Source organism: Nelusetta ayraudi, unplaced genomic scaffold (assembly GCF_046127955.1).
Source record: "Nelusetta ayraudi isolate G7.1 ecotype Tasmania unplaced genomic scaffold, CSIRO-AGI_Nayr_v1 ptg000026l, whole genome shotgun sequence".
NCBI lineage: Eukaryota > Metazoa > Chordata > Actinopteri > Tetraodontiformes > Monacanthidae > Nelusetta > Nelusetta ayraudi.
Genome location: NW_027466076.1, coordinates 10077131 through 10100029, shown reverse-complemented (window position 1 = coordinate 10100029; position 22899 = coordinate 10077131). Strand labels below are relative to the sequence as shown.

The 22899-nt window shown below is 47.5% G+C and overlaps 2 protein-coding genes across 2 annotated transcripts; one reads left to right on the top strand and one right to left on the bottom strand.

Moving 5' to 3' along the window:
• Positions 1-2872: 2872 nt before the first annotated feature.
• Positions 2873-5646, top strand: stc1l (stanniocalcin 1, like). Its single transcript, XM_076028565.1, has 5 exons — positions 2873-3054; positions 3515-3657; positions 3957-4064; positions 4143-4246; positions 4798-5646. The coding sequence occupies exons 1-5, from the start codon at positions 2937-2939 to the stop codon at positions 5081-5083; spliced, it is 759 nt and encodes a 252-aa protein (XP_075884680.1). The 5' UTR covers positions 2873-2936; the 3' UTR covers positions 5084-5646.
• Positions 5647-8659: 3013 nt separating this feature from the next.
• fgfr1b (fibroblast growth factor receptor 1b) lies at positions 8660-19215 on the bottom strand. Its single transcript, XM_076029782.1, has 16 exons — positions 19069-19215; positions 16749-16847; positions 16487-16659; positions 16276-16399; positions 15993-16183; positions 14271-14415; positions 13966-14156; positions 13738-13883; positions 13005-13126; positions 12217-12327; positions 11474-11664; positions 11268-11390; positions 11100-11170; positions 9957-10094; positions 9774-9879; positions 8660-9208 (listed from the first exon to the last, which is right to left on the bottom strand). The coding sequence occupies exons 1-16, from the start codon at positions 19175-19177 to the stop codon at positions 9125-9127; spliced, it is 2124 nt and encodes a 707-aa protein (XP_075885897.1). The 5' UTR covers positions 19178-19215; the 3' UTR covers positions 8660-9124.
• Between the last annotated feature and the right edge of the window lie 3684 nt (positions 19216-22899).

The window sequence follows — 22899 nt, the reverse complement described above, 5'->3', positions numbered from 1 at the left end:
CTGATTGGAGTTACCTGCTGTTCGCACTTCAACCCCGAGGCCGTACCTGTTTCTCATCATCATCTTCTCGCAACTCTTTCCCGTATTATGCAAAAAAATCAACTTTTCGCAGAGTTTTCCAACTCTTTTTCTTTTTTTCTTTTACTTTAAGACAGTTGTCTAAAACACAGCTCGGGGAGAATGACCCTTAGTGATGTCACAAAGGGAAGGCACACCTCTCAGGTTAGCGACAACGCCCCTGGTTGGTTGTTCATTCAAAGTTGGATACATTTGGGTCAAGAAAGCGTGTTTTTTTTTATATATTTCTGAACTAACTATTGTTACTTTGGAGGCTTTGAACAGACGGCTAAATAAGATTGAAAATGTTCATTGTGTCGTCGTTGGTAGATATACTCTTGGTTTTCTTTTCTTCAGACAGACAATAGCTTAAACAGACGATGTCGCATTTTTGGTCTGGTGCTATTTTGTCTTTGGTCTGTCTGAACAAAAGAAAACCCAGAGTATAGAGGGCTAAATATGCTGTTTTCCATCAGGGGATTAATTGTTTTTGGCCGCTCTACTGAAGTTGATGATGAAAAATGTAAATCTTCAAAAAATATAAGCCTATTGTTGGATCTTCAAGCGCTGCTGTTCATGTATTATAATAAAAAAAAAAATCTAATAAAAAGATTATAAGCACAACTGCAACAACCACCTTGACCTTTCTGAAAAACCCAAAACGTGTGTCCTTCAAGTGCTTTTATCTCTCTTGAATGCCTTTTCATACTTGTTTTTTTTTGTTGTTTTTTTTTTTTCAATTCCGCAATCGCAGAACCAATTCAAATTTTAAAGCGCTGCTTTTGCCTCGAGGCGAACGGAGCCTTGAGGCTGAATGTTTTTTCCCACCTGGTGTCTAGTGGAGGTGAGTGAGCGTGCAAACCGAAAAAAAAACCAAATCCCCTGCAGATGGGGAGATGTTTATCAGAGAGCCGTGACCTCGGGGCTGTTAGCGAGCAAAGGTGTGCACGGTTCACCGGTTGGTGTCGCGGGCCCGGGCCGTGACGGAAACACAGCCGTCTCCTCTAAGAACCCACTGATAACTAACGGCCAGATAAGACACACACGTTTTTCCACATTTCCTCCAGAATCGCAGTGCGGATCCTGATTGGCCGGAGCCACTCACTCAAGTTAAGCAGTTAGTGAGAACAATACACCTTCACCTGCTCTGTGTTTTATTCCAAATAGATGTATTGGTTTTAAATTTGTTCACATACATGTTTTTAAATCAGATAGTAAGATAAAGTCACTATTATTTGCTAATGATAAATGTTTATTTTTACATAAAGATCCACTTGTTTGGAGGAGGGTTTTTTTTTAAATTCCTTTTTATGATCAAGAAGGACATCGGAAAACAGGAAATAACATCATCATTTTTTACAATGTTTGCAGTATAATGTCTGACCAGTAGGTGGTGCTGAATCTTCCATGTTGGGCCTTTAAAAGCTCCTGTAATAAAACATTTGAGATTCTTCATTTCTATTAGTTTTAATCATTTTCTGTGGATGGGAATTGAAATAAAGAAACTGCAACTATAACAAAACATAAAGACGATTTCATTTCGTTTTTACCAACACGCTAAATTAATTGATATTGCCTTCTGTATTTTGTTTGTTCACCATGCCGTATTCCTAAATCCATGATGATCATATGATCTATAATGATAAAGCACAGTATAATGTTTAAAGTTGGAGATAACCACAAGAGACAAACCCTTCGTGTTGAACATTTAAAAAAAAAAAAAAAAAAAAGAACCTCACTTGACTTTCAACCATATTCCCTTCTGTACGTGGAGGAAGGTTACGATTCAAAAAAAAAAAAAAGACAGACGCTGGTGATTGACACCTTCTTTTTCTCTCACATTTAATCCTCCCTCCCGCTCTTGCACACAGATAAGCCGCTGAGGTTTCTCAAAGAGGGGAAAGTTGTGAAAATTCCGACTTCAAAGTGCGAGGACACAGAAGAGGCAGCTGCTGGGGCTCCGCCCTCGCATCCACCGCTGCTAATTAAATTTGCCAACGGTAAACCGTCAAGTATGGGCCAATTAAAGCCCATTCACCCCAAAACAAATCCAGTCACTCGCGCGGAGGTGCGAAGAGCCCAAAACGTGTTTGCGGAGCGAGGGGCCCGCTGAACGCCCTCCAAAGTTCAAACTCATCTCCGGCTGGGAGTTTAATTTCAATAAGCCGGCGGAGTTGTTTGCGTTGCGTTCGCAATCACTGACTGGCCTTTTCTACTTTGCTGAACCACTTCACAGGAAAAGCTCCAGACGTGACTGGAATCGCTAACCGCCGCATCCTGTCCCTAACTTGCCTGGATATTTTTAGAAAGTCAACCTTCCGAAGTGAACAAATCATGTGACCTTTAAGAGGACACACATCGAAAGGGACTCACTGCTCTCGCCTGTTATAATTGACAGCAATTTTAATAAAATTGAGCATGATACTCAGAATTACTTTGGAGAAGCCCTGTGTTTTTTTTATTATCTTTTTTTTTTTTTTTTTTTACAGGGCTCATAAATGGACCAATCCTGCGGCGGCTCCTGCTCGGAAATTCCGTGCATGCCGTGGAATGCGTGGAAACATCCAATTAGCCCGGTGAGTTAATTACTTCATGAATAATCCATTAACAGCACACGAAAAACATCCACACACACACACACACACACACACACACAAACACACACACACACACCCCCCTCCCTTTCAGGGTGTGGCCTGCTCTGATTGGTCCACCCCCAAACAGGCTGCCTTGAAATACCAGGTGGGGACCGTGTGACAAGAACAGGCAGAACCTGCAGGGTAACCCGAGCACCTGAACCAGAGAAACGTCATCTCCTCCATCCTTTCATCCGTCCATCCGTCCCTCCAGAGACCGTCTCTCCCCCACTGTGAGGCACCATGCAGCCAGGCTCCGCTCTGCTCCTCCTCCTCCTGGGCCTCGGCTCCACCGCCTGCTTCGAGGTGCTGCCAGAGGAGGCCGCTCCTCGCCGGGCGCGCTTCTCCGCAAACAGCCCCGGTGAGTGACTCAAACCCGTCCGCCTCCGTGTTCTGCGTTCGGGCCAATTCGTTACCGTTGTTTTAATGACTGCGTTTGGCAATTTGTTTCAGTTTTCGTTTTTGGCTGGTCGCCCATAAAGGCCTTAGTTCACACTTTAAATTGGGACGTGCTTTTTTTGTTTTTTGCTTTTTTTTGCAAGGGGATGAACGACTGCAGGAGCCCTTGAGCTTGGAGTTTTGTGAGGAGCAACTGTTTTTAATTCCAACTAAAGCAACAAAGGTCCCCATTCATAGTGGCTCTGCCAGGCCTCAGGTGTTTGCAAACTGGAACCAGACTAGGCAGCAGCTCCAAACCAGCACTAATACGGAGCAGCACTGACTTCAATAGTCTACTTTTTTTTTTCAGAGTTTTAGATTTTTTTTTTATTCTTTTGCTCCAATTTTCTTGGCGTCACGTGTTGCGTTTCTTCCGCTTCCAGCCGACGTGGCCCGATGTCTGAACGGGGCGGTGGCAGCGGGCTGCGGATTCTTCTCCTGCTTGGAGAACTCCACCTGCGACACGGACGGGATGCACGAAATCTGCGAGCTCTTCCTCCACACGGCTGCTACTTTCAACACCGAGGTGGAGAACTTAAAGTGTTGTTTGATCAGCTAGAAAAACTGGTAGACGGACTCGCTGTGGATGAAACAAGTTGCTCTAATTCTCCAAGATGATGTTTTTCCTGATGAACCTCTTGGTCTCTGGAAGCTCATTCAATCTTGTCTTGGAAAAGCTGAAACAGATTCTGAATTTTTATTTATTTTTTTCTTGCTGTAATATTTTGTAGCCCTTTTATTATTTCTGGTTCCGTCTCATCTTGTTTTTTGTCCTTCAGTCTTAAAATGGATGCGTGTGTGTTGGCCTGTGCGCCTCTCCTGCAGGGTAAAACCTTTGTGAAGAAGAGCCTTCAGTGCATCTCCCAGGGAATCTCCTCCAAGGTCTTCCAAACCATCCGCCGCTGCAACATCTTCCAGAGGATGATCGCAGAGGTGCGTGTGATTCCTCGGGATTCCAGCCGTCCCTGTGTGTGTGCTTGTGTGGTGACCTGCTTCTGTGTCGTCGTGAAGGTGCAAGAGGACTGCTACACCAGCCTGGACATCTGCACCGTGGCCCAGACCAACCCCGACGCCATCGGAGAGGTGGTGCAGGTGCCCGCGCACTTCCCCAACAGGTCTGGAAGCCGACTTGAAAAGCCCCGCAGCTAGATGGCGGTGTTGTCGCTTTCTCTCTCTGTCGCTCTCAGGCTCCTCCTGCGTTGTTTTTGATTTTGCTGTGCGATGAAGAGCCTGCTTTGCCCACCAGTCGATCGCACGTTTACTGCGTTAACGCCATTGCTTGCCAGCACTTTCTGCTTATCAGCCAAGAGACCCCTCCCCCACCCAACTACCACCAGCAAGGTTGATGGGGGAAAATTGTTAGCAGATGGTGACTTTAGCTACACTTGGAAGGCCCCATGAAATACAAAACACATAATTGCCGCAGCAAATTGGCTTTCGAACCGGTGACCGTATTAAATACGAAGGTGGAAAACGCAACACAACTTTTTTTCATTTAATATTTTTAAATTTTTAAATTGTAGAACCGCTAATGACATCCTGAGTGGGCTAGTTAGCCGTAGCCCGCCATTTCCGGTGAACTTTCAACACATGACTGCGGCAGAAGTGTGCACCATACACGTGGACCACGGATGGTTAACTGGGGCTTCTCACTTCCTGTTTCCAGATACTACAGCACCCTGCTGCAGTCCCTGCAGGCCTGCGACGAACAGACGGTGGCGACGGTGAGGGCCGGCCTGGTTGCCAGGTTGGGCCCGGACATGGAGACCTTCCTGCAGCTGGTGCAGAGCAAGCCCTGCACGGACAGCTCCGCCTCCAGCGCCTACAGCAACCCCTCCAGCTGGAGAAACGTGCCCGTGTTCAACATCCAGCCGGGCTTCAGGGGCCGAGACCCCACCCACCTGTTCGCCAGGAAAAGGTCCTTGGACGACGCCGAGGGCGGCCCCAACTAAACACACCTTACTGCCGTTCACAATTACGGCTGTCCACACGCACGACAAGATAACATGGCAGAAAATATTACGCGTATTTATTAGTCATCGTGTTAGCATTTTAGCGTGATTTGAAGCTTTGGCGAGTTTCATGAGGAGAGCGCCCTGTTACAAGTTTTAAAAAGTCTCCCGCTACTGAGGTTGTGATCGATATTTATTTTCTTTGCTGAGTTAATTTATGAGGTTGACGTGAATGCTGTTCTATTTAATGTAAAGGGCAACGTGGTTGCAGGGGTCAGGAGATGCTTTGGCGCTGGTCGCGGAGCTCTGCATGACCCCCCCCCCACATTAGGCCGTTTCACTGGTTGGAGAGGTTATGTGGCGGTGAGGAAAAGTCTCTGTCTTGGAAATAAATGATGTTATGATATTGATTTTCGCCTCCCGTGACTCTGTTGATGATTTCACCGCGTGTCAAATCATTGTGCTGAAACAAAATATCACACAAATCAACTTTTACACAGACAGGCCTTGCACATAATGAAGTGTAAATCTTTGTAATCCTTGTAATCTAATCTAACTTTGGTACAATAAACTATTGATGATCAGTTTCCTTCCCACCACTCTGCCAAAGTAAAGAAGTTGCATTGTGTTGTTTTACTCTGTCATTCCATTCCAGGTTTGCAGTCCATAACTGCTTTTGACACTAACGTTGCTCCACCTGCACATTTACCACTCTCACAGTTTATTGGCCGATAGAGTTCACTTGCCAATCAAAAACCTCAAAAGTTTCTGCTAATCGTACGGCTTTTTGCATCGCAGCTGCATTAAAAGGGGTTAGAATAAGTTTTCCAAACACACTTGTATATAAGAATGTAACACAGGGCTTTTACTTGTACTGTACTTAGGATTGATGTGTGAAGGACTTTGTTTGTTTTTCTAAAGTCTTGGTGTGAAGTCAGGAACTGGTAACAGGATAGTTCTCTATTATCCTCCTTATCTCTTTTTTTTGTTTGCTATTTTGTGTTTTTCTTTCACTCGAGAGCCGAGTGTCAGTCACCTCTCTGGAAGTGGCCTTCTGTTGAGGGGTAAACAACCTGATTGCTCCTCGGTGTTTGCGCAGGCTTGTTGGCACCGTGGCCGAGGTGTTAAGTGGCGCCACAATGCCTCTTCACTCGGCCATCTGTCACACGGTGCGAAAGGCTGACCCATCACGGGTCTTCACCTCACTGTTATGACCCATTAGCTCCCATCAGGCCGGGCGAGAAAGAAAGATGTCAAGCCACCCCCCCTTTTCCCTTCCTCCCCCCCCCTTCCCGGACCTTATTTAGCTGTGTTTACCCACAACGGCCAGGCCGGGAGCTGTGGTGGCTGGGAGGGTGAGACTGCTGACAAGTGATCCTTCAAACTCTGGAACTCAGCGGCTCCAGGACGCCGTGACGCGTTGCTTTTGTGAAGGGGGGAAGCTAATGAAGGAACGGTTTGCCTAAAAATAGGAACGCACCTCGTTAGCGTCGCACCAAAGCGGGGTCGGGTCGAGTCTTCTTTCATCAGCGCCGCTGCTCCTTCCGCCACTGCGTCTCCATCCTGAACATCTGAGAGTGAATGAAACTCTCTGTATTGATTTTGTCATATAATGTCTGGGTGTTTAGTTTCAATGATTCTCACGAGATGACACATACTACTCTCAAAGGCGACCAAAGAAATCTAAGTGTTATGTGTAGTGACAGAAAAAAAAAAAACATCCCCTGCAACCGCTCTGCCCTCTGACTTGCATTACTTCGTGTGAGAAAACACAGATAGAGGTAATTTTTCATGGGAAGAATTTGTAGAAACGGCTGTGAGGTGGAGAGATTTATGTTGTTCTCATGTCCTAGTTAGACTCCGGCGTTTATGCAATGCCTCCTGCCCACCTACATAACATTAGGCCAGACTGCAGTGTTGCCTAATATGGCAACGATATGATAATAACCCACGAGCGTGTGACCTTACTGCCTTACATCTTTCTTCCATTTACATAAAGGTGTTTGCCAAAGCAATAAACAGGCACCGCACTGGAAGAATGTTGCTCTGTAAAGCCAGTTAACAGCAGACTAGATGTTACACTTACTCGCGTGTTCTGGAGCACCTCTGCATAGAGGTAAGTTCTCTAACAATAGTCCCAGGAATGTTTCCGCAGGATTACAGCGAGGTCCGCGTCGGAACCTGACGAGACTTGTGGGAAGCGCACAGAGGACGGGCGAACCTACCAGAGGCCGTAAACGGGCCGACGCAGACATCAGGACGTCACAGACGCACAACTTATCAAGGACGGAGGTTTCCATCTGAGGCTGGGTGAAAGCAGGGAGGAGGATTCCATCTTCAAGACACTTCTTTGAAGACTGCTGTACGTCTTAAATGCTGTCAGTTACTTTTTTACTAGCATAAGCAGAATTTAGATGTCAATCATGATGCTATTTGTTAAGGCACACTTTGGGTTCATTCTTCGGGATGTGACAATCCGTGGGACTTTATTTTATTATTATTATTATTTTTATTAAAAAAAAAAAAAAAAAAAAAAAAAACATCCCACCACCAGGGGGCAACCAAGAGGCCTCAGTCGTACTAGGTTTTCATTTTTCAAGTCAGAAAAACTTAACCAGCTCGGCCAAAGAATCATTTCATCAGTCCTACTGACTCCAGTGATGGACATGGAAGGGAAAAAAAGAAGAAAAATAAAATCTCAATCTACATGACGCTGTGGCTACCGTAGCGCTGACTTTTTCTAAAGCGACAAAACTTCTTTTTCGGTCCGTCAGTTACGTCGCGTGCATCAGCGCAGTCGTTCTTTTTTTTTTTTTTTGTCTGCAGTCATTTCAGTTGAAGGCCTCCCCTTCAGTCGCGCTGGACCCTTTGTTTTCGCCATCACATTTTTCTCTGAATCCTTTTCATTGCTTTCCCCGACGCAATCAGGCTTATCTGTAAATGTTTCTTTTTCCGAGGCATGAGGTCTCTGCTCGAACAAAGAAACGCAAACTGTTTTGAAGAACAAACTTCGGTTTCAGGGTTAAGCAAAAACCAATTTAATGTTATATATATATATACATATATATATATATTTATATAAAAAAGCAGGCATGGATGTATTTTGTAATATATCAGTACATAACGAGAATACTACCAATATCCGTCTGCACATCAAACAGGAATCGCATCTCATCCATTCATCACATCCCGGCGAGAGGCAACATTCAAATGATTTTTTTTTTTTTTAATACTGTTAATCAGTTGTGTTGCACATTCAACTAAAAGCACGTCTGTGTCAAAAGGCCAGCTTTAATCAGCAGTAGGATAAGTGCAGTGCTGAAGTAAACGCTGGCGACATGATGCTACTGCGGAGGAAGGACCCAGCCTGACTGGAAAATATTTAAATATTTCATGAAAAATAAATACGCTGAAATAAAATGTGGGAAAGTCAACCGAGAAATAAACCCCCAGTACGTGAAATTACTTTTTGAGATACTTCAGGGAAAATGCTGGTAAACAACCAAATGAAGACTTCTGTTTGTTTTTTTTAAATAAGTTCTGGAATCCTTAATAGTTTTTGTGTGTGTGTGTGTGTGTGTGTGTGTGTGTGTGCAATTTATTTTCCATTTCTGCCTTTATGCGTTCCATGTCATATATTCCTCTGTCCGGCTTGCTCGTCCGTATAGCACAAAATATTATTTACACTATTTACACGTATTGTTAACATTGCCAGTGCACAACGCGGCAGTTGAGGACGGGGGGGCCGGTGGGCTCGGCTCTGGCTGCCTCTGGCAGTCTTTACACCCTTCAATGGTAGTGTGAGCTGCTTCCTGAGGCCTCGCTGGGGGAGTCCGGCTCAGTCCATCTGTTTCTCCCATCAGGCTGCTGCCGCTGCTGCTGTCAGTGTGGCTCTTCTGAGCTCCTCCGCCCCCCCCCCCCCGCCCCCGCCCCCCCGGCAACCCGGGACTGCTGCGGCCCGCGCCAGGCGGAGGAAAACGGGACGTAGGTGATCCAGGAAAAGGGGGGCGGGTGGCGGGTGGTGGTGGTGGTGGGGGGGGTCTATGTCGCGTTACTGCAAGGGACCAGGGCGGAGACGTCGACCTCGGAATACTGGATCAGAGGGGCGGCCAGGTCCAGGTACTCCTGAGGAGGCGGGTGGAAGATGAGGAGGAGATTTAAAGGTCCAGCGTTGTAAAGTTTGGCTTGATTTAGTGAAAGCCTCACATTCCGCCCAGTGACGCATTAATAAAAGTAATGTGGTGTCCCTACCCTTAAGAATAGGGATGCACCAATACCACTTCCATACAGCAGGAGTAGAATACCAGTACATGTATTTCAGTACTCAACGATAGTGTTACTGAGTACTTAATAAGTCCATTGCACATTATAGAGTTTGCTTCCACAAATGTACTGTTACATGAACAATATTCGTCAGCATGGGTGAAGTTTCACTGCAGTACAAACAAAATTGTCATATACATACTGTACATATACAACTGGTATCGGTGTCATGGTATTGGCACAGTATGAGTAGAGTACTCAACCCTAACCCTCAACCCAATACTGGTATGTACAGTGTATACTGTATATACCTAACAGCGCCCTGTATACGAAACGCACTGTCAGGCTTCCTTAAACATTTTACACACCAAACCTTTACGGAGTGAAACTAAAACTCCAGAGGAAGAATTTGCAACTTAGCCGTTACCTGGTTAGCCATGAGGGAGAGAGTGCGGTCCAGATCTTCCACCAGCTGCTGGAAGGTGGGCCTGCGGGACGGGACGGCGTGCCAGCAGTCCCTCATCATCATGTACCTGACGGAGCAGCGTTAGAGACGTCAAACCCCAGCGGGTCAGAGCGCTAGCGACGAGCTGCTGCTAGCTTCACTTACAGCTCCTGGGTGCAGGCGGGAGGTTTCTCCATGCGGTGGCCCTCCTTCAGCAGCTTGAAGAGCTCCTCCACGGGGACCCCCGGGTAAGGAGACCCTCCCAGGGTGAAGATTTCCCACAGCAGGACCCCAAAAGACCAGCTGCAAGTGACACACACACACACACACACGTTGTGATTTACGAACTCTGGGAATATTATACGTGAGACTCTCACTGAGGAAACGTTGTTCATCAGCCACTGCTGGGTCCAACATGCAGTCCTGCATCAGTCCTGATTCAGGTTTACATGTTTGTTATAATGTTTACTGCCTGCACACTTACACGCTTTACATACTTTTAGTCACTTTTACAATTGTTCACACACTCCACATATTTTTCTAAATAAGTGCCTTTGTGAAAGTTGCGCTTCTTTTGTATTTATTGAAGAAAATGCTGTTTTTTGCTGTTTGCATGATCTCCGGTAAGCATTGCCACTTTTACATTGTGCTGCACACGTGACATTCATGTGATTCAAGTACTTGAATCTTCAATATTAATGCTGTCTTGATTGTATTTGGGTCAAATATAGACAGCTACAGCCGCACGCATGTTCTTAGGGACGGGCGTCGAAGCTGCCAGCAAACAAACACTGATCACAGGTTTTTCACTGTCTGATAAGCTGTGTATCCATGACATTTTTTATAGCAAAATAAAAGCATTATTTCAAAAAATTTTGAAAATTAAAAAAGTGCGATTGGCAGGAGTTTCCATTGAAAGATGAAGCGCATTAGTAAGTCATTCTCGTAAAATCTCCAGACCCCACTTAAGAGGATGGAGGTACAAAACATTTTGCGTTTTGGAGCAGCGATTTCAGTTGTCATATATTTATGACAACGTAATAACATTCCGTCTCCTCCTCCAGCCAAACATAATGCACCATTTTCATGTGTAAATGCAAAAAAAAATGTTTCCATGACACTTTAACCTCAATATTTGAGAGGTTTTTCAAAGTGTTGTGTTGTTTCCAGTAGCAGTTTTTTATCGTGATATTTAGGTTTTGCGCAATTCTAGGGGTAATGAAACACAGCTACAGTGATACAGGAAACTCAAGTGCTATTTTCTGTCCATTGTTTCAGTGGTTTTAGACTCTCGCAACCAAAACTCACACGTCGCTCTGGTGGGTGTAGACGCGGTCGAACAGAGCCTCCGGCGCCATCCACTTGACCGGAAGGCGACCCTGCAGGAACAGACGGGGCCCCAGTTAAAAAAAAATAATAATAACAAAACAACATCGGCCGCCAGGTCTCGATCGGTTCAGGTCTGTATGATCTCACATTGGTGGTCTTCTTATAGTAGTCGATGTGGTGGATGTCGCGGGCCAGGCCGAAGTCGGCGATCTTCATCACGTTGTCCTCGGTGACCAGCACGTTCCTGGCGGCCAGGTCTCTGTGAATGCACTGCGGGAGAAGCAGGGAGCGGCGGTGAGCGAGAGGAAGCCGCGGGAAGTCGCCTCGTCCAATCGGCGGCTCGGTAAACTCACCTTCCTGGAGGCTAGGTACGCCATCCCCCTGGCCACCTGGTAGGCGGCGGAGACCAGCTCCATGATCTCCAGGCTGGCCAGGGAGACGGGCCGCGAGCCGCTCCAGTACTCCAAGCCCACGGGCCGGCGGGCGCGGAGGTACTCCCTGAGGTTGCCCTGCGAGGCGTACTCCACCACCACGTACAGAGGACCTGGGGGAGAGAGAGAGAGGAACTCCAGGGTCACTCAGGAAGTCCTGCTCCCCACCAGGTCAGTTTCATGCAGTCTGTTACTACGCTAACTGACCTGACAGCTTGAGTTCAGTTCTTTTGTGTAACGGAAAAATCAGAGTGTCTGACAAGACTGAAACAGGCCCCAGGTGTTTGACCGCTTGCTATGATTTTGCTGCTTGATGAATGGCCTGTTTTACCCACCAGTCCAACACATGTTTACTATATTAACGCCACCGCCTTGCCAACACTTTCTATTTATCAGCCAAGGACCCCCACACTCCCTCCCCTCCCCCACCTCCTTCCACTACCACCACCAAGGGTGATGAGGAAAATTGATAGCAGGTGGTGACTTTAGCTACGCTGTACTTTTTCTCTGGCTGACTTCAACTCCGTTTGTGGGCTTTGGATATTTTAAGCCGGCATGAAAACACAAAAATATGCCATTGTAAGGAGCAGCAAACGCGGGGGAAGTAGCGCAGAAGGAGGGAGCGGTGCTGATCTTTAAAAAAAACGAGTCCAAGTCCAACTCACCGTCCTGGGTGCAGGCTCCCAGCAGGTTGATGATGTTCTTGTGCTTCCCGATCATCTTCATCATTTCCATTTCGGAGATGAGGTCAGAGAGGTCCTTCTCCGTGGCGTCGGCTGCGCAGCAGAAAGATTGCACAATGTCAGTTTCTCAAAGTTTCATGAACACAGCAGTGAACGCAGCGACAAAATGCTGCCATAAAAAAATGCCTGCAAGGCGAGTTGGTTAGAGGTACCAGTATGTAGAATATAGCTTGATTTTTAATTTTTTTTTAAATTGGTAAGAGTTTAACATACTGCCCATAAATACATTAATAAAAGTGTGTACTTGCAGTGCAATAAAAGTAGTTTGATTTTCCTCCTCTTACCCGTTCTAAGTTGGAACGGTTCTCGTATATAAGAATATACATAGAGCAAGAGTCTTGCTCCTAGCTAGCTGCAATCCTGTGCCGCCAGCTGTCAGTGCCCTAAATACGAATCCTGTATTTAAATACTGGGCTTCCTTGATAAATGTACACACTGGACCTTTAAATACTTGCTTCTTTTTCAAATTGTTATCATGTTGCACTTTACATATAATCTTTGCTTTGAGGTACTTTTAATGAATATTTTCCTTCGCTGTGTGTATAATATTGAAACTACTACCATTACTGCCGCATTGTAAAGCAGTTTTCCTCTGTGTCACTGTTTTTGAGCTGCTGCAACAGTGAATTTTAAGTCTCCCCACTGCAGTTTTGCTTTTATTCCATTTTCATTTCCAGTTTTTGTTTTTTTATTGTTTTGCCAAGATTTACCTTTGAGCATCTTCACGGCCACCTTGGTGAGACGTGTGGGCTTGCTGCTGTCGATGCCGACGGCCTCGGCCAGAACCACCTGACCGAAGCAGCCCTCGCCCAGCGGCTTCCCCAGGGTCAGCCTGAGGACGCGCACGGAGAGACACGTTAGCGACGCTTCAGCCGCAGCAGTGCATGCAAGCGGCCGGGTGAGGCTGCAGAGCCACAGAAAATACTGAACAGATTCACAATGTGAAAGGTGCAACATATCCGCATGCTCACGAAACGAACGGGCAATAACAGCAGTCTCGGGAGAGTGACGCTTTTAATCCTGCCAGGCTGTATTTTTACGACTCCAGACAGCCTGTTGTCACAGCAGTTGCGGGATTTCTCTCAAATCTGGTAAAGAGACGCCTGAGTCGCGAGTCAGGCTGGGCTTTTTCGTCCTGGTCTGCGGCAAAGTGACACAACTTTTCTCCTGTTTTGCGCCAGGGAGACTCGGGGTGGGGGGGGGCGCGAGGGCGGCCACACGGCCGGGAACTGAAAATTAAAACACGCGAAGGACGCGGTGTGGGTTTCTGAGTATATGCTGGTCGCGCTTAAATGAGCAGGTGAGGAGCGGATGACTGCGCGGGCAAAGCCTCTGGAGCGCAGACTCACCGGCCGGGTTTGAAGGTGAGTCAGCGGGAAAGAAACAAGGCGACCTGGGCATCTGGACATTTCTCAGTTCCAATGTGTCGGCATTCTGCCGTACCTGTCGCGAGGCAGCTCCCACGCGGGATCGTAGGGCAGTTCGTACTCCGACACCCCCGCCAGGATGGTGGTGGCGGCGCTGGAGAGGCGCGACTGGCGTATCAAACACACCCCGGACTGAAGGGACGACGACGACTCCACCGAAACCTGCACGGGAGGAGAGTCTCGGTCAGAGGCGCCCTGTCCGTTTGGAGCGACGGCAGCGGAGCCGTCCCCCCCCCCCACCCACCTGTCTCCTCAGCGGGATGCTCTTGGCCAGCTTCTGGACGGCCAGCTGGTTGTTGAAGTCGCTCTTCTTGGGCGCGCAGCAGAGCCTGCAGACCACGGCGGTGGCGGTGAGGATGACGATGATGAAGAAGCCCAGGCAGTAGATGAAGATCTCCAGGTAGGTCTGGGAGGGCAGCGGCGAGGGCGGCAGCTCTGCAGCCGCCAGGTGGGGGGGGGGGGGGGGGGGGAGACAGACAAGAGAAACAGTGAGACGTCTGCTGAGGAGACGGCGCCCGGGTTCGGTAGTCGGCGTGGCGTCCAACGCACCGTCCACCACGGTGAGCCACGCCGAGTGGTGGGAGACGCCGATGGAGTTCCCCGCCAGGCAGGTGTACTCCCCCGTGTCGTTGGCGCTGACGTTCTTCAGAGTCAGGACCTCCATGTCCTTGTCCGTCGTGTTCACACCTGCAGTCTGAGCAGAGATGACAGAGACGGGGGAAGAAAAGAAAATCAAACTTGCATCCCAGGCATCTCATCATCGTCAGCGAACAGAAAGCCCCATAAAGCAGCCTGAAGCGAACACAATGTTCCATCGTTGGGCTCCTTCTGCAGCTCTGAGCCGCTTGCTTCTTCTCCCAGACGAGGCCTTTAAAAACAAATTGCAAATTCATTCTTTCTTTCTTTTTTTTCGCAGACATTAGGTCATTCTCTAAATTGGCTAAACAATGGCCCGCATCGCGAAAGCAGCAGCGGAGGAATTTGAGCAGTCGCTGCTGCACCCGGGTTCACCCGAGTATTTTGAGCTGTGGTGTTCTGCTGAGTATTTGTAGCAGCGGCGGCGCTGCGAACGTGGGATTCGCCAAAAAAAAAAAAAAAAAGTCAGAAAAAAAAATTAAGAAATAGAAAAATAAAACGTGCTGTGCGCTCACGGCGCACGTTCGCGGAGGGGCGGCGGCGTAATCCGGCCACGGCGAGGCTCAGGAAGGAGGGGATTGCAGCCGTGGAAAGTGTTTTGTGCGTGAAGAAACAAAGCGCTGAGAAGTCGACGGAGCGCTTTAATCCGAGCCGCCGCGCTGCAAGCTAATGGTATTGTAAGTGTACTGAGACTGCACGGCCTGAACAGACTCCCGGCGTCCGCGGCTGAGAAATGAGCAAACAAGCCGGGATTCTGGTTTAAAGGCCGGCTTTTTATCACCGGGCCTTTAATTGTATTCGGGGGGGGGGAGGAGGGAGGGCATAATAACACGCGCGCAGTTCCTGGCGACGCGCCAGACTCGACAAACCACCGAGCCCGTGAGTCTTTCATCACGAAATAACACATCACAGATGTGGTCGGTGCTCGGCTCCGTCGGAGGTGTGCGGCGTTCCCCCGAGGGGAAACCGGAGCGGTAGCCCCCGCGCCAAGTCCGTTCTTGGGTATTGTTACTATTGCAAGAGCGGAATATATGCATAAAGTGCACGTGGTGACAGACGGAGGAATTTAGAGGGACGCCGTCTCCGAGAAGGAGGCCAAACGCCGGCGCGAAGGAAAGCCGCGGCGGCTCATTCCGGATCGGTCGTAAACTCCGGCTTTCAAGTCCTGGAGCGGAGAACATGAATAGGAAGAGAATGTCGAACCCTAAATCTTTTACAAAGACCACCTCGCTTCCCCCACCCCCTCCCGCCCTTGAAAGAAAGGAAAGAAAGAAGGAAAAAAAAAAGAAGAAAAAAAAGCTGGATCAAGCTGTTGCTTGATCTGGCACAATGAGAGGAGGCCGAGTGTTTCTACATCAGCGATGGCTGGCACTCAAACAAAGTTGATTGACAATGTTTCCCAGATGTGGAACGTTTGAACTGGGAATACAGAGCGGCTGATCCTCGACACGCTGCCTCCCCTGTTCAGTCCATTGCAAATAAAAAATAAACAAAATGCCGCAAGGAGTAAAAACCTGGGACGGCTACACGCTAACAAACTGATTTTTTTTGTTGTTGCAGTTTCTGACGTTTTAAAGAGGTTAAATGTAGCAGGAAGACGATCATTTTTGATTCATTCCACAACGCACAACACACCTTGAGAACGAGGACGTAAGGGTTCCCGTCCGGCCCCTCCCTGCTGCCGTTGACGGTGATGTGTTTGAGCCACTGGATGTGCGGCTGCGGGTCGCTGAACACTCGGCACACGAAGGCCACGTCGGTGCCGACCACCGCCGTCTGGTTGGCCGGCAGGCCCGCCTGCAGGATGGGCCTGTGGGGGGAGCGCTCTGGAAGGCGGGAGACATTTTGTTAGTGAGGCGGTGAGGGGCTCTGCGTCAGACGCTCGGCTCCGCCAGCGAGAGTTCCTCTCTCTCCTTACCCACGACGTCCAGGACGTAGGTGTGCTGGAGGCTCCCGTGCTCGTTCTCCACCACGCAGGTGTAGTTCCCCTTGTCGGACGGCACCACCGACTCCATGATCAGCGTCCACATGTGGTCTCTGATCTGAAAGGGACAACAGTGGGAAATTCGACCACGGTGGCCTTGACGCTTCGCCGATCTCTCCCCCCCCCCAAGGGCCCGGCCGCCCACCTTGAAGCCTCCGATCCTTTGGTCCTTCTTGAACTCCTTGCCGTTCTTGTACCAGCGCAGGCTGGGCACCGGGTGCCCGACGGCCTGGCAGCGAAACTTCACCGTCTTGCTGGCAGGGACGGCGTGGAGCTGCTTCTCCATCTTCTCCGGCATGACCCAGCGAGGCGCCGACGCTGGGGGAGCGGGACGAATGGCAACGCGTTGACAATTATGGTGCGAAAGCACGCGACGCGGGGAGAGAAGGAGGGGAGGCTTGGCTTACGGTGGAGCTTCTCGTTGCTCGCCGACTGCTCGCTGGACACTTTGTTCTCCTCGGAGGACGACTCGTCGTCTTCTTCGTCCTCGGAGGATTTGACGGCGTCTGCGGCGAGAGGGGTCGAGGTGTTGAGAAGGGGCGGCGGATCATTTTACCGAGGCTTTCAGAAGTTTCCCAAAAAAAAAAAAAAAAAAAAAATGGCTTTGTGGATTAACCTCTGACCTGTGACCTCAGGAGTGCAGCTCAGTTGAGTTACGCCACTTCCGAAAACATCCGAGAGTTCCGCCCTGACGGCAGGCGTTATTAACAGCGCGGGCAACAAGACGCTGCTGTTGTTTCCCTCCACTGACTCACGTTCTCTTAAAACGGGTTCAAAGGTTCGAAAAATTGGCTCCTCAAAAAAAAAAAAAAAACTGGGACAAGGAAACTTACACGTTACAACATCAGCAGATTCTCCATTTTGATTGGACGCTGCTGTTGCAACACTTAAAAAAAAAAGAAATGGTCCAAAACATTTTTAGCTAAGCGGGAGTTCATCCAAAACTGTAACAGTTCTCTGACTATTTCAAAGGGGAATAATTCCAAACCCATGGATGAACACTGTGGACATGAAATCCATCATTTTTAAAACAACAACAACAGAAGGTAAGGAGTAAAAATAGCGGAAGGTTAATTTTAGGTGAACCCTTCCTTTAAAGCCAGATTCTTGTTTTTGTGGTTACAGACACTCACACACGCGAGCTCTCGAGCCCCAAAAGCTGCAAGGAGCTCCCGCGGGGACGACAACATGTTTGGTGCGCCAGCAACGACACTTGGTCGCTGTGAGTGGGTGTGAAGTGCGTCGTACTACAGCGTGCTGTCCGTCAGAATGCAAGTTAATCGTTAATCCGGCTTCGTGGATTCACCCCCCCTGCTTCTTCTGATTTCCTGCTCGTGTCCCAAGTGTCATCAACAAGGGTGCTGGCGAAAGGCGCCCCGGATTGCAAAATCAATATTTTGAGCCGAAAATCCGCCCAAAAAATGTGTTGCGTTCAAAAAAAGATCATTGGAAAAAGTGCAGCTTCTGTGAAACACATCAACGAGTCCATATAAAGATCAGGTTGCCTAGTGAGTTGTTTTTAAGATGCATTTATACAGGAACCGGGTTCGCGGCACTGAGACCAACGTTGAAGGTCTTTGCACCCAGAACCAACAGGAGGGAAGTGGTGGGCTTTGAAAGGACCAAAGCCCTTTGCTCGGGAGAGGACGAGCGGTGGAGGTGGGAAATTGAAAGCAGGCCTTGTTTATGAAAGGAAAGGCTAATTTTGACGTGTACTTGGCCGAGAAAAAAAAACAAGAATTTATGGGCTCAGAAACAACAGTATCGCATAGACCCGCTCGCGCTCAGCTGGAGTCCAGATGGCTGGAAACAAAAGGGACCGACACATGCGGGATATAGGTTTGTGTTTGTGTGTTTGTGTGTGGGTGTGTGCGCCTCGATCTGGGGCAAATACCTGTGTGTGCGCAGGCAAATACTGAGAGGAAGGATTTTGAAGGTTGTTTTTTGTTTTTTTTTCATACTTCAGCCCAAGAAGCCGTAAGACTGCAAAGTGTGTGCACGTGTTTGTGCGTCTGGACAGGATATACAGACCATAACCAGCACCCCGAGAGCCGAGCCCTGGTTCCACCGTGAAAATCACTCTAACCAGCTTCAGATGCCTCACCGCCCGACATGGTTGAACCTCTCAGAGCGCCTTCCTATTAAAGAAATTCCCTCATTGGAAACTTCTTTTTTTTTTTTTTTTTTTTTTTTACAACCTTTTATATAATTCTTCAGTTTCTAAAACGGTACAACTGCGGTAACAAAGCAGACACGCAAAAGCCGTCAAAGAAAAAGATAGGAGGAGGAGGAGGAGGAGGAGGAAAGTCCAAAACAACTTGCGGGACGAGTTTAAAAAAAGAAAAGAAAAAAGTCCAAGCCCACAACAAGTGCCAGTGAACATTAAAAGGCTCAAAGAACAAAAGAGGGTGAAAAAAAAATCAAAGCACTTTAGCCAGATTGACAAAGCAAAAATCGCCATCTTTCCTCTTTATCTTGCCCTATTAAACTTCAGCAAGTCTAATTTAAGAATCGGACTTTAGTATTTGAAGAAATGAACAGCACACCGACACAAACTTGTTCACTTGTTATGAAAAATAATGAGTCTTTCGGTTCATTTCTTCGAGTCAGAGGTCAAATCCCAAATGTGCCGAGTGGCAGCGAGCGGAAAACGTGCACGGTGCAACATATCTGCAGAGAGGAGCGCGCAGGCATGTGCGTCTCCGTTCCATCTGTGAATTCTCTTACTTGTGCTGGTGTCCTCTGTGGCCGGTCTGGACCGAGTTACTGGGAAGTGGACCAGCAGAACCAGCAGGATGCACGGCAGCAACAGCTGGAAGCAGCGCAGGGAAGACATGGCGTCCCAACACGGCCACTCGCTGGGAAGTCCGGGCCGGGAAAACAAGCTGCAGACGGGGGGGGAGGACAGAAATCACTTTAGTCTTTAGTTCGCAGTTCAGTTGCAACTGACAAAAAAAAGGAATCAGTTTCAAAAACGGTTGCTGACATAAATGATTTGCTATACTTAAGCACGATTGGTTTTAATTCTATGTAAATGAAGAGAAGAAGAAGAGGCTCTGGCTCGTGTCTGTTTTCACTCCGATTAGAAAAAGGGCTCTAAATTTTAAGCCCTTTAAGCAGCAAGTCTGATGGCATTTTTATTTTATATCGTCGTTTGAAAAAAAATAAAATCTACATAAATTCCATAAACCGAAACAGCGCAATAAAATAATACGTTCATTAGGGTTTCTCTGGTTCAAAAATACACCGTTAATGACTTTGTTTTGTGCGTGTAAACCAGGTGTTACCGACAAATGGTGGCCAGCTGCGTGCGAGCAGCAGCGTTTGTGAGACGGCTGCTCGCGGTGCATTCTATCTTGCACCCAATGTTGTTTTGTTGTTTTGTTTTTGTTTTTCTTGTCGTTTTCTTGTTGCCCGTGGACCCGCACACGCGCTGAGAACATGCAAACGCAGCACAAAAAGACAGAAGTTGAACCCTTGACTCGCGGCAGTCGATTCCCCGCGCCGTCCAATCGCGTTAAAGCTCGGAAAACCGAAAACAAGCGGCCGCTTTATCGACGGCAAATTGGGTATAAACCCGGCGAGGGTCGACGGGTTGCGTGGATTTACGACGACAACTCCGGCTTGCTGAGGTGAGAAATCTCTGATGGGATTAACTGGAGTCCTCACGTAGCGCGCAACAAATGTTGCTCACACCTGTGCAGCTGTTGGTCGGCGTAGGCGACGACGCGGTGATGGGGAGCCGTAAACCCTTCGGCACCCCGAGGAATCCCCTCCCCCCCCATTCTCTCCCCACCCCCCACAGGCTCACCTGTGACCCTTAAATTTCTGCGGGGCGTCAAACAAAAGAGAGGGAGCATTCACAGTCGCACTCGCAGGCTGCTGGAGGACTTCCCAAAAACAAACACCGCCACCATTTGCTGTCACCACCGAGGTGCGAAACCGAAGCTGGGAAACGCGTTAACTTTGCACGGAGACGGGAATGAGAGGAGTACGGATGAAGCCATGTGTCTTTTTTTTGACCCAAACACGTTGTCTTTTGCATACAAAAACAGCATTTTTCTGACTGGGACGGTTCTGTTCCCAACCAAAAGGTTCTCAAAAACTAAGAAAAAATAAATAAATAAAAACCTATCTTTTGAGTTTTCCACTCCAGTATGAACACTAGCTGGCTTCGATGATCCAATCTGAGGCTTCGCTAACTGCAGTCGACTCAAGTCAGGACGTAACAGAGGACAAGTGGCTCATTCTGCACAGACGAGCATGTGTGCAGGGCTCTGGCATGCGGTTGCGGGTGGCGTTGCCGAGTGTGATGAGCATACCAGCAGTGTGTCAGGTTTATGAAGGCATATTTAATAGCGCGCACGCTCACAGAAGACACTTTGGGCAGCTGGGGGCATCGTGAATCAGCTCAGGGTTTTGTGGGAATTAAACAGATTTGCGTGCTTTGGAAAGGCTCCGCGCTCACTCACTCGCTCACTCACTCACTCACTCACTCACAAAAAAAAACAAACGTTACGATTCAAACCTGTTGCCGAGTTACAGCAGGTGAAGCTACATTCTAAGCTGTCTGCCAAACACTGCATGTAGGAAAGGATATATGGGCCTTGACAAAAAAATGGTTTTGTTGGGTAACACTATCAAATATTTGTGCAAAATCCAGAGCCTATATGAAGATGTTGAAGTGTAGGATTTCTTAAAACACACATTTGAAGATTGAGCTTAAACTAATCAGTCTTTATATAAAGTTCTATTTCAATACATTTTAATGTATTTTTATTGCTATGTGTTTTGTGGTATGATTTTTTTGTTTTGTTTTGTTTCAGGTACTTTGTGTTTTTAATTGTTTCTGTGATGCAACCTTGAGTGTCATGATAGGCACCATAACAAATAAACTGTATTATTATTATTAGCAGTAGTAGTAGTAGAAGTTGTTGTTGTAGCAGTAGTAGTGGTAGCAGTAGTAGTAGTAGTAGTAAAAGTAGTAGTAGCAGTAGTAGTAGTAGTAGAAGTAGAAGTAGTAATAGTAGTAGTAGTAGTAAAAGTAGTAATAGTAATAGTAGTAGTGGTAGGAGAAGTAGAAGTAGTAGTAGTAGTAGTGGTAGTAGAAGTAGAAGTAGTAGCAGTAGTAGTAGTAGCAGTAGTAGTAGTAGTAGTAGTAGTAGTAGCAGTAGTAGTAGTAGTAGTGGTAGTAGTAGCAGTAGTAGTAGTAGTAGTGGTAGTAGAAGTAGAAGTAGTAGCAGTAATAGTAGTAGTAGTAGTAGTAGTAGTAGTAGTAGTAGTAGCAGTAGTAGTAGTAGTAGCAGTAGTAGTACGAATAAAAAACATTATCCGAACAACACAATCAGCAAGCTCAAAGAAAATGAAGAGGGAAAGTTCTTGAGGACACCAAACTGACAAACAAACAGATGTCCTGCTCCATAACTGGACTCCACATAACATGAAAACACATATGAACAGCCATGTGCTCTTACTTAAATCACCAAATGCCACCAATCAAAATGTATCATCATGACACCATTTCAGTGCTTTACATAACTTCCCTCACTTTCTTCCACCCTCTGATGGACGTCTCGGTCTCATGCCCTCACCTACACACCAGATTCTACAGAAGGCTGGCAGGCTCGGAATGCTTGTCATACTGACACACCGACCACTGATCCGCCAAGCCGTCCGTCTGGGCTTGAAAACAGCACGCAGCCAGTGCCAAACAGGAAGAGAGCACGCTGAATTTGAAGGCACGAGAGTGGAAATCTCGTGGAGAGGTTGCGTTTCAGCGAGCGAGGAAGACGGAGAGGGCGACGGCCGGACAGATGTGCAGCACAAATAAGAATAAATTAGCATGAAGCGCGAGGCATGAGCACTCTGGAGGTGTTTTCACAGCAGTGTGAGAAGGCTGTGAGTCAGACTCCCCATGCACACTCCACATAGCTTAGTCCTGCAAAACGGCGCCACGCATGTTGCTGATTCCAAGCGGCTGCAGATAAGTGTGGCACTAAACTGTAGGGGTCTTGCTAACCGCTAGAACTGCAGCGGATGCATGCTGCAGCCGTCAGTTCTAGATTCAGGAGCTGCGAGACACTGGATGTGTTTATCAATCAGTTAGTTACTTTACAAATAGGAAGTGGTATGGCAAAAAAGACAAGTCTTGGATATGTTACTTGACAATGCATTTACCGTAAACAATAGAAATGGAGGCAATGGTTTTGGTCGGCTCTTGAAATTATTGCGACAATATTACAGGCCAATAAAGAATCCAAGGTATTCAACGGTGAAAGGGATGAGGAATTAACAATAATCATGGGAATTCAGGTTTTGTCAGTGTTTCTTTACAAAAGAAAAAAAAAAGAAAAAACGCAGTTTGTTTCTTCTAAATAAGTATTCAAGCAAAACTTTTGTCCCCAAACTCCAATTGAAGTGCTTTAAAGGTTATGTATGAAGGGGTTACTTTGAAAGAAATAACGCACTCCAGGTATTCTAGCGTATTACACCATGTCACTTGAAATGAAAGCAAATTATATAGACTTAGGTTCAGGTCATTTCCAACGTCCAGCAGAA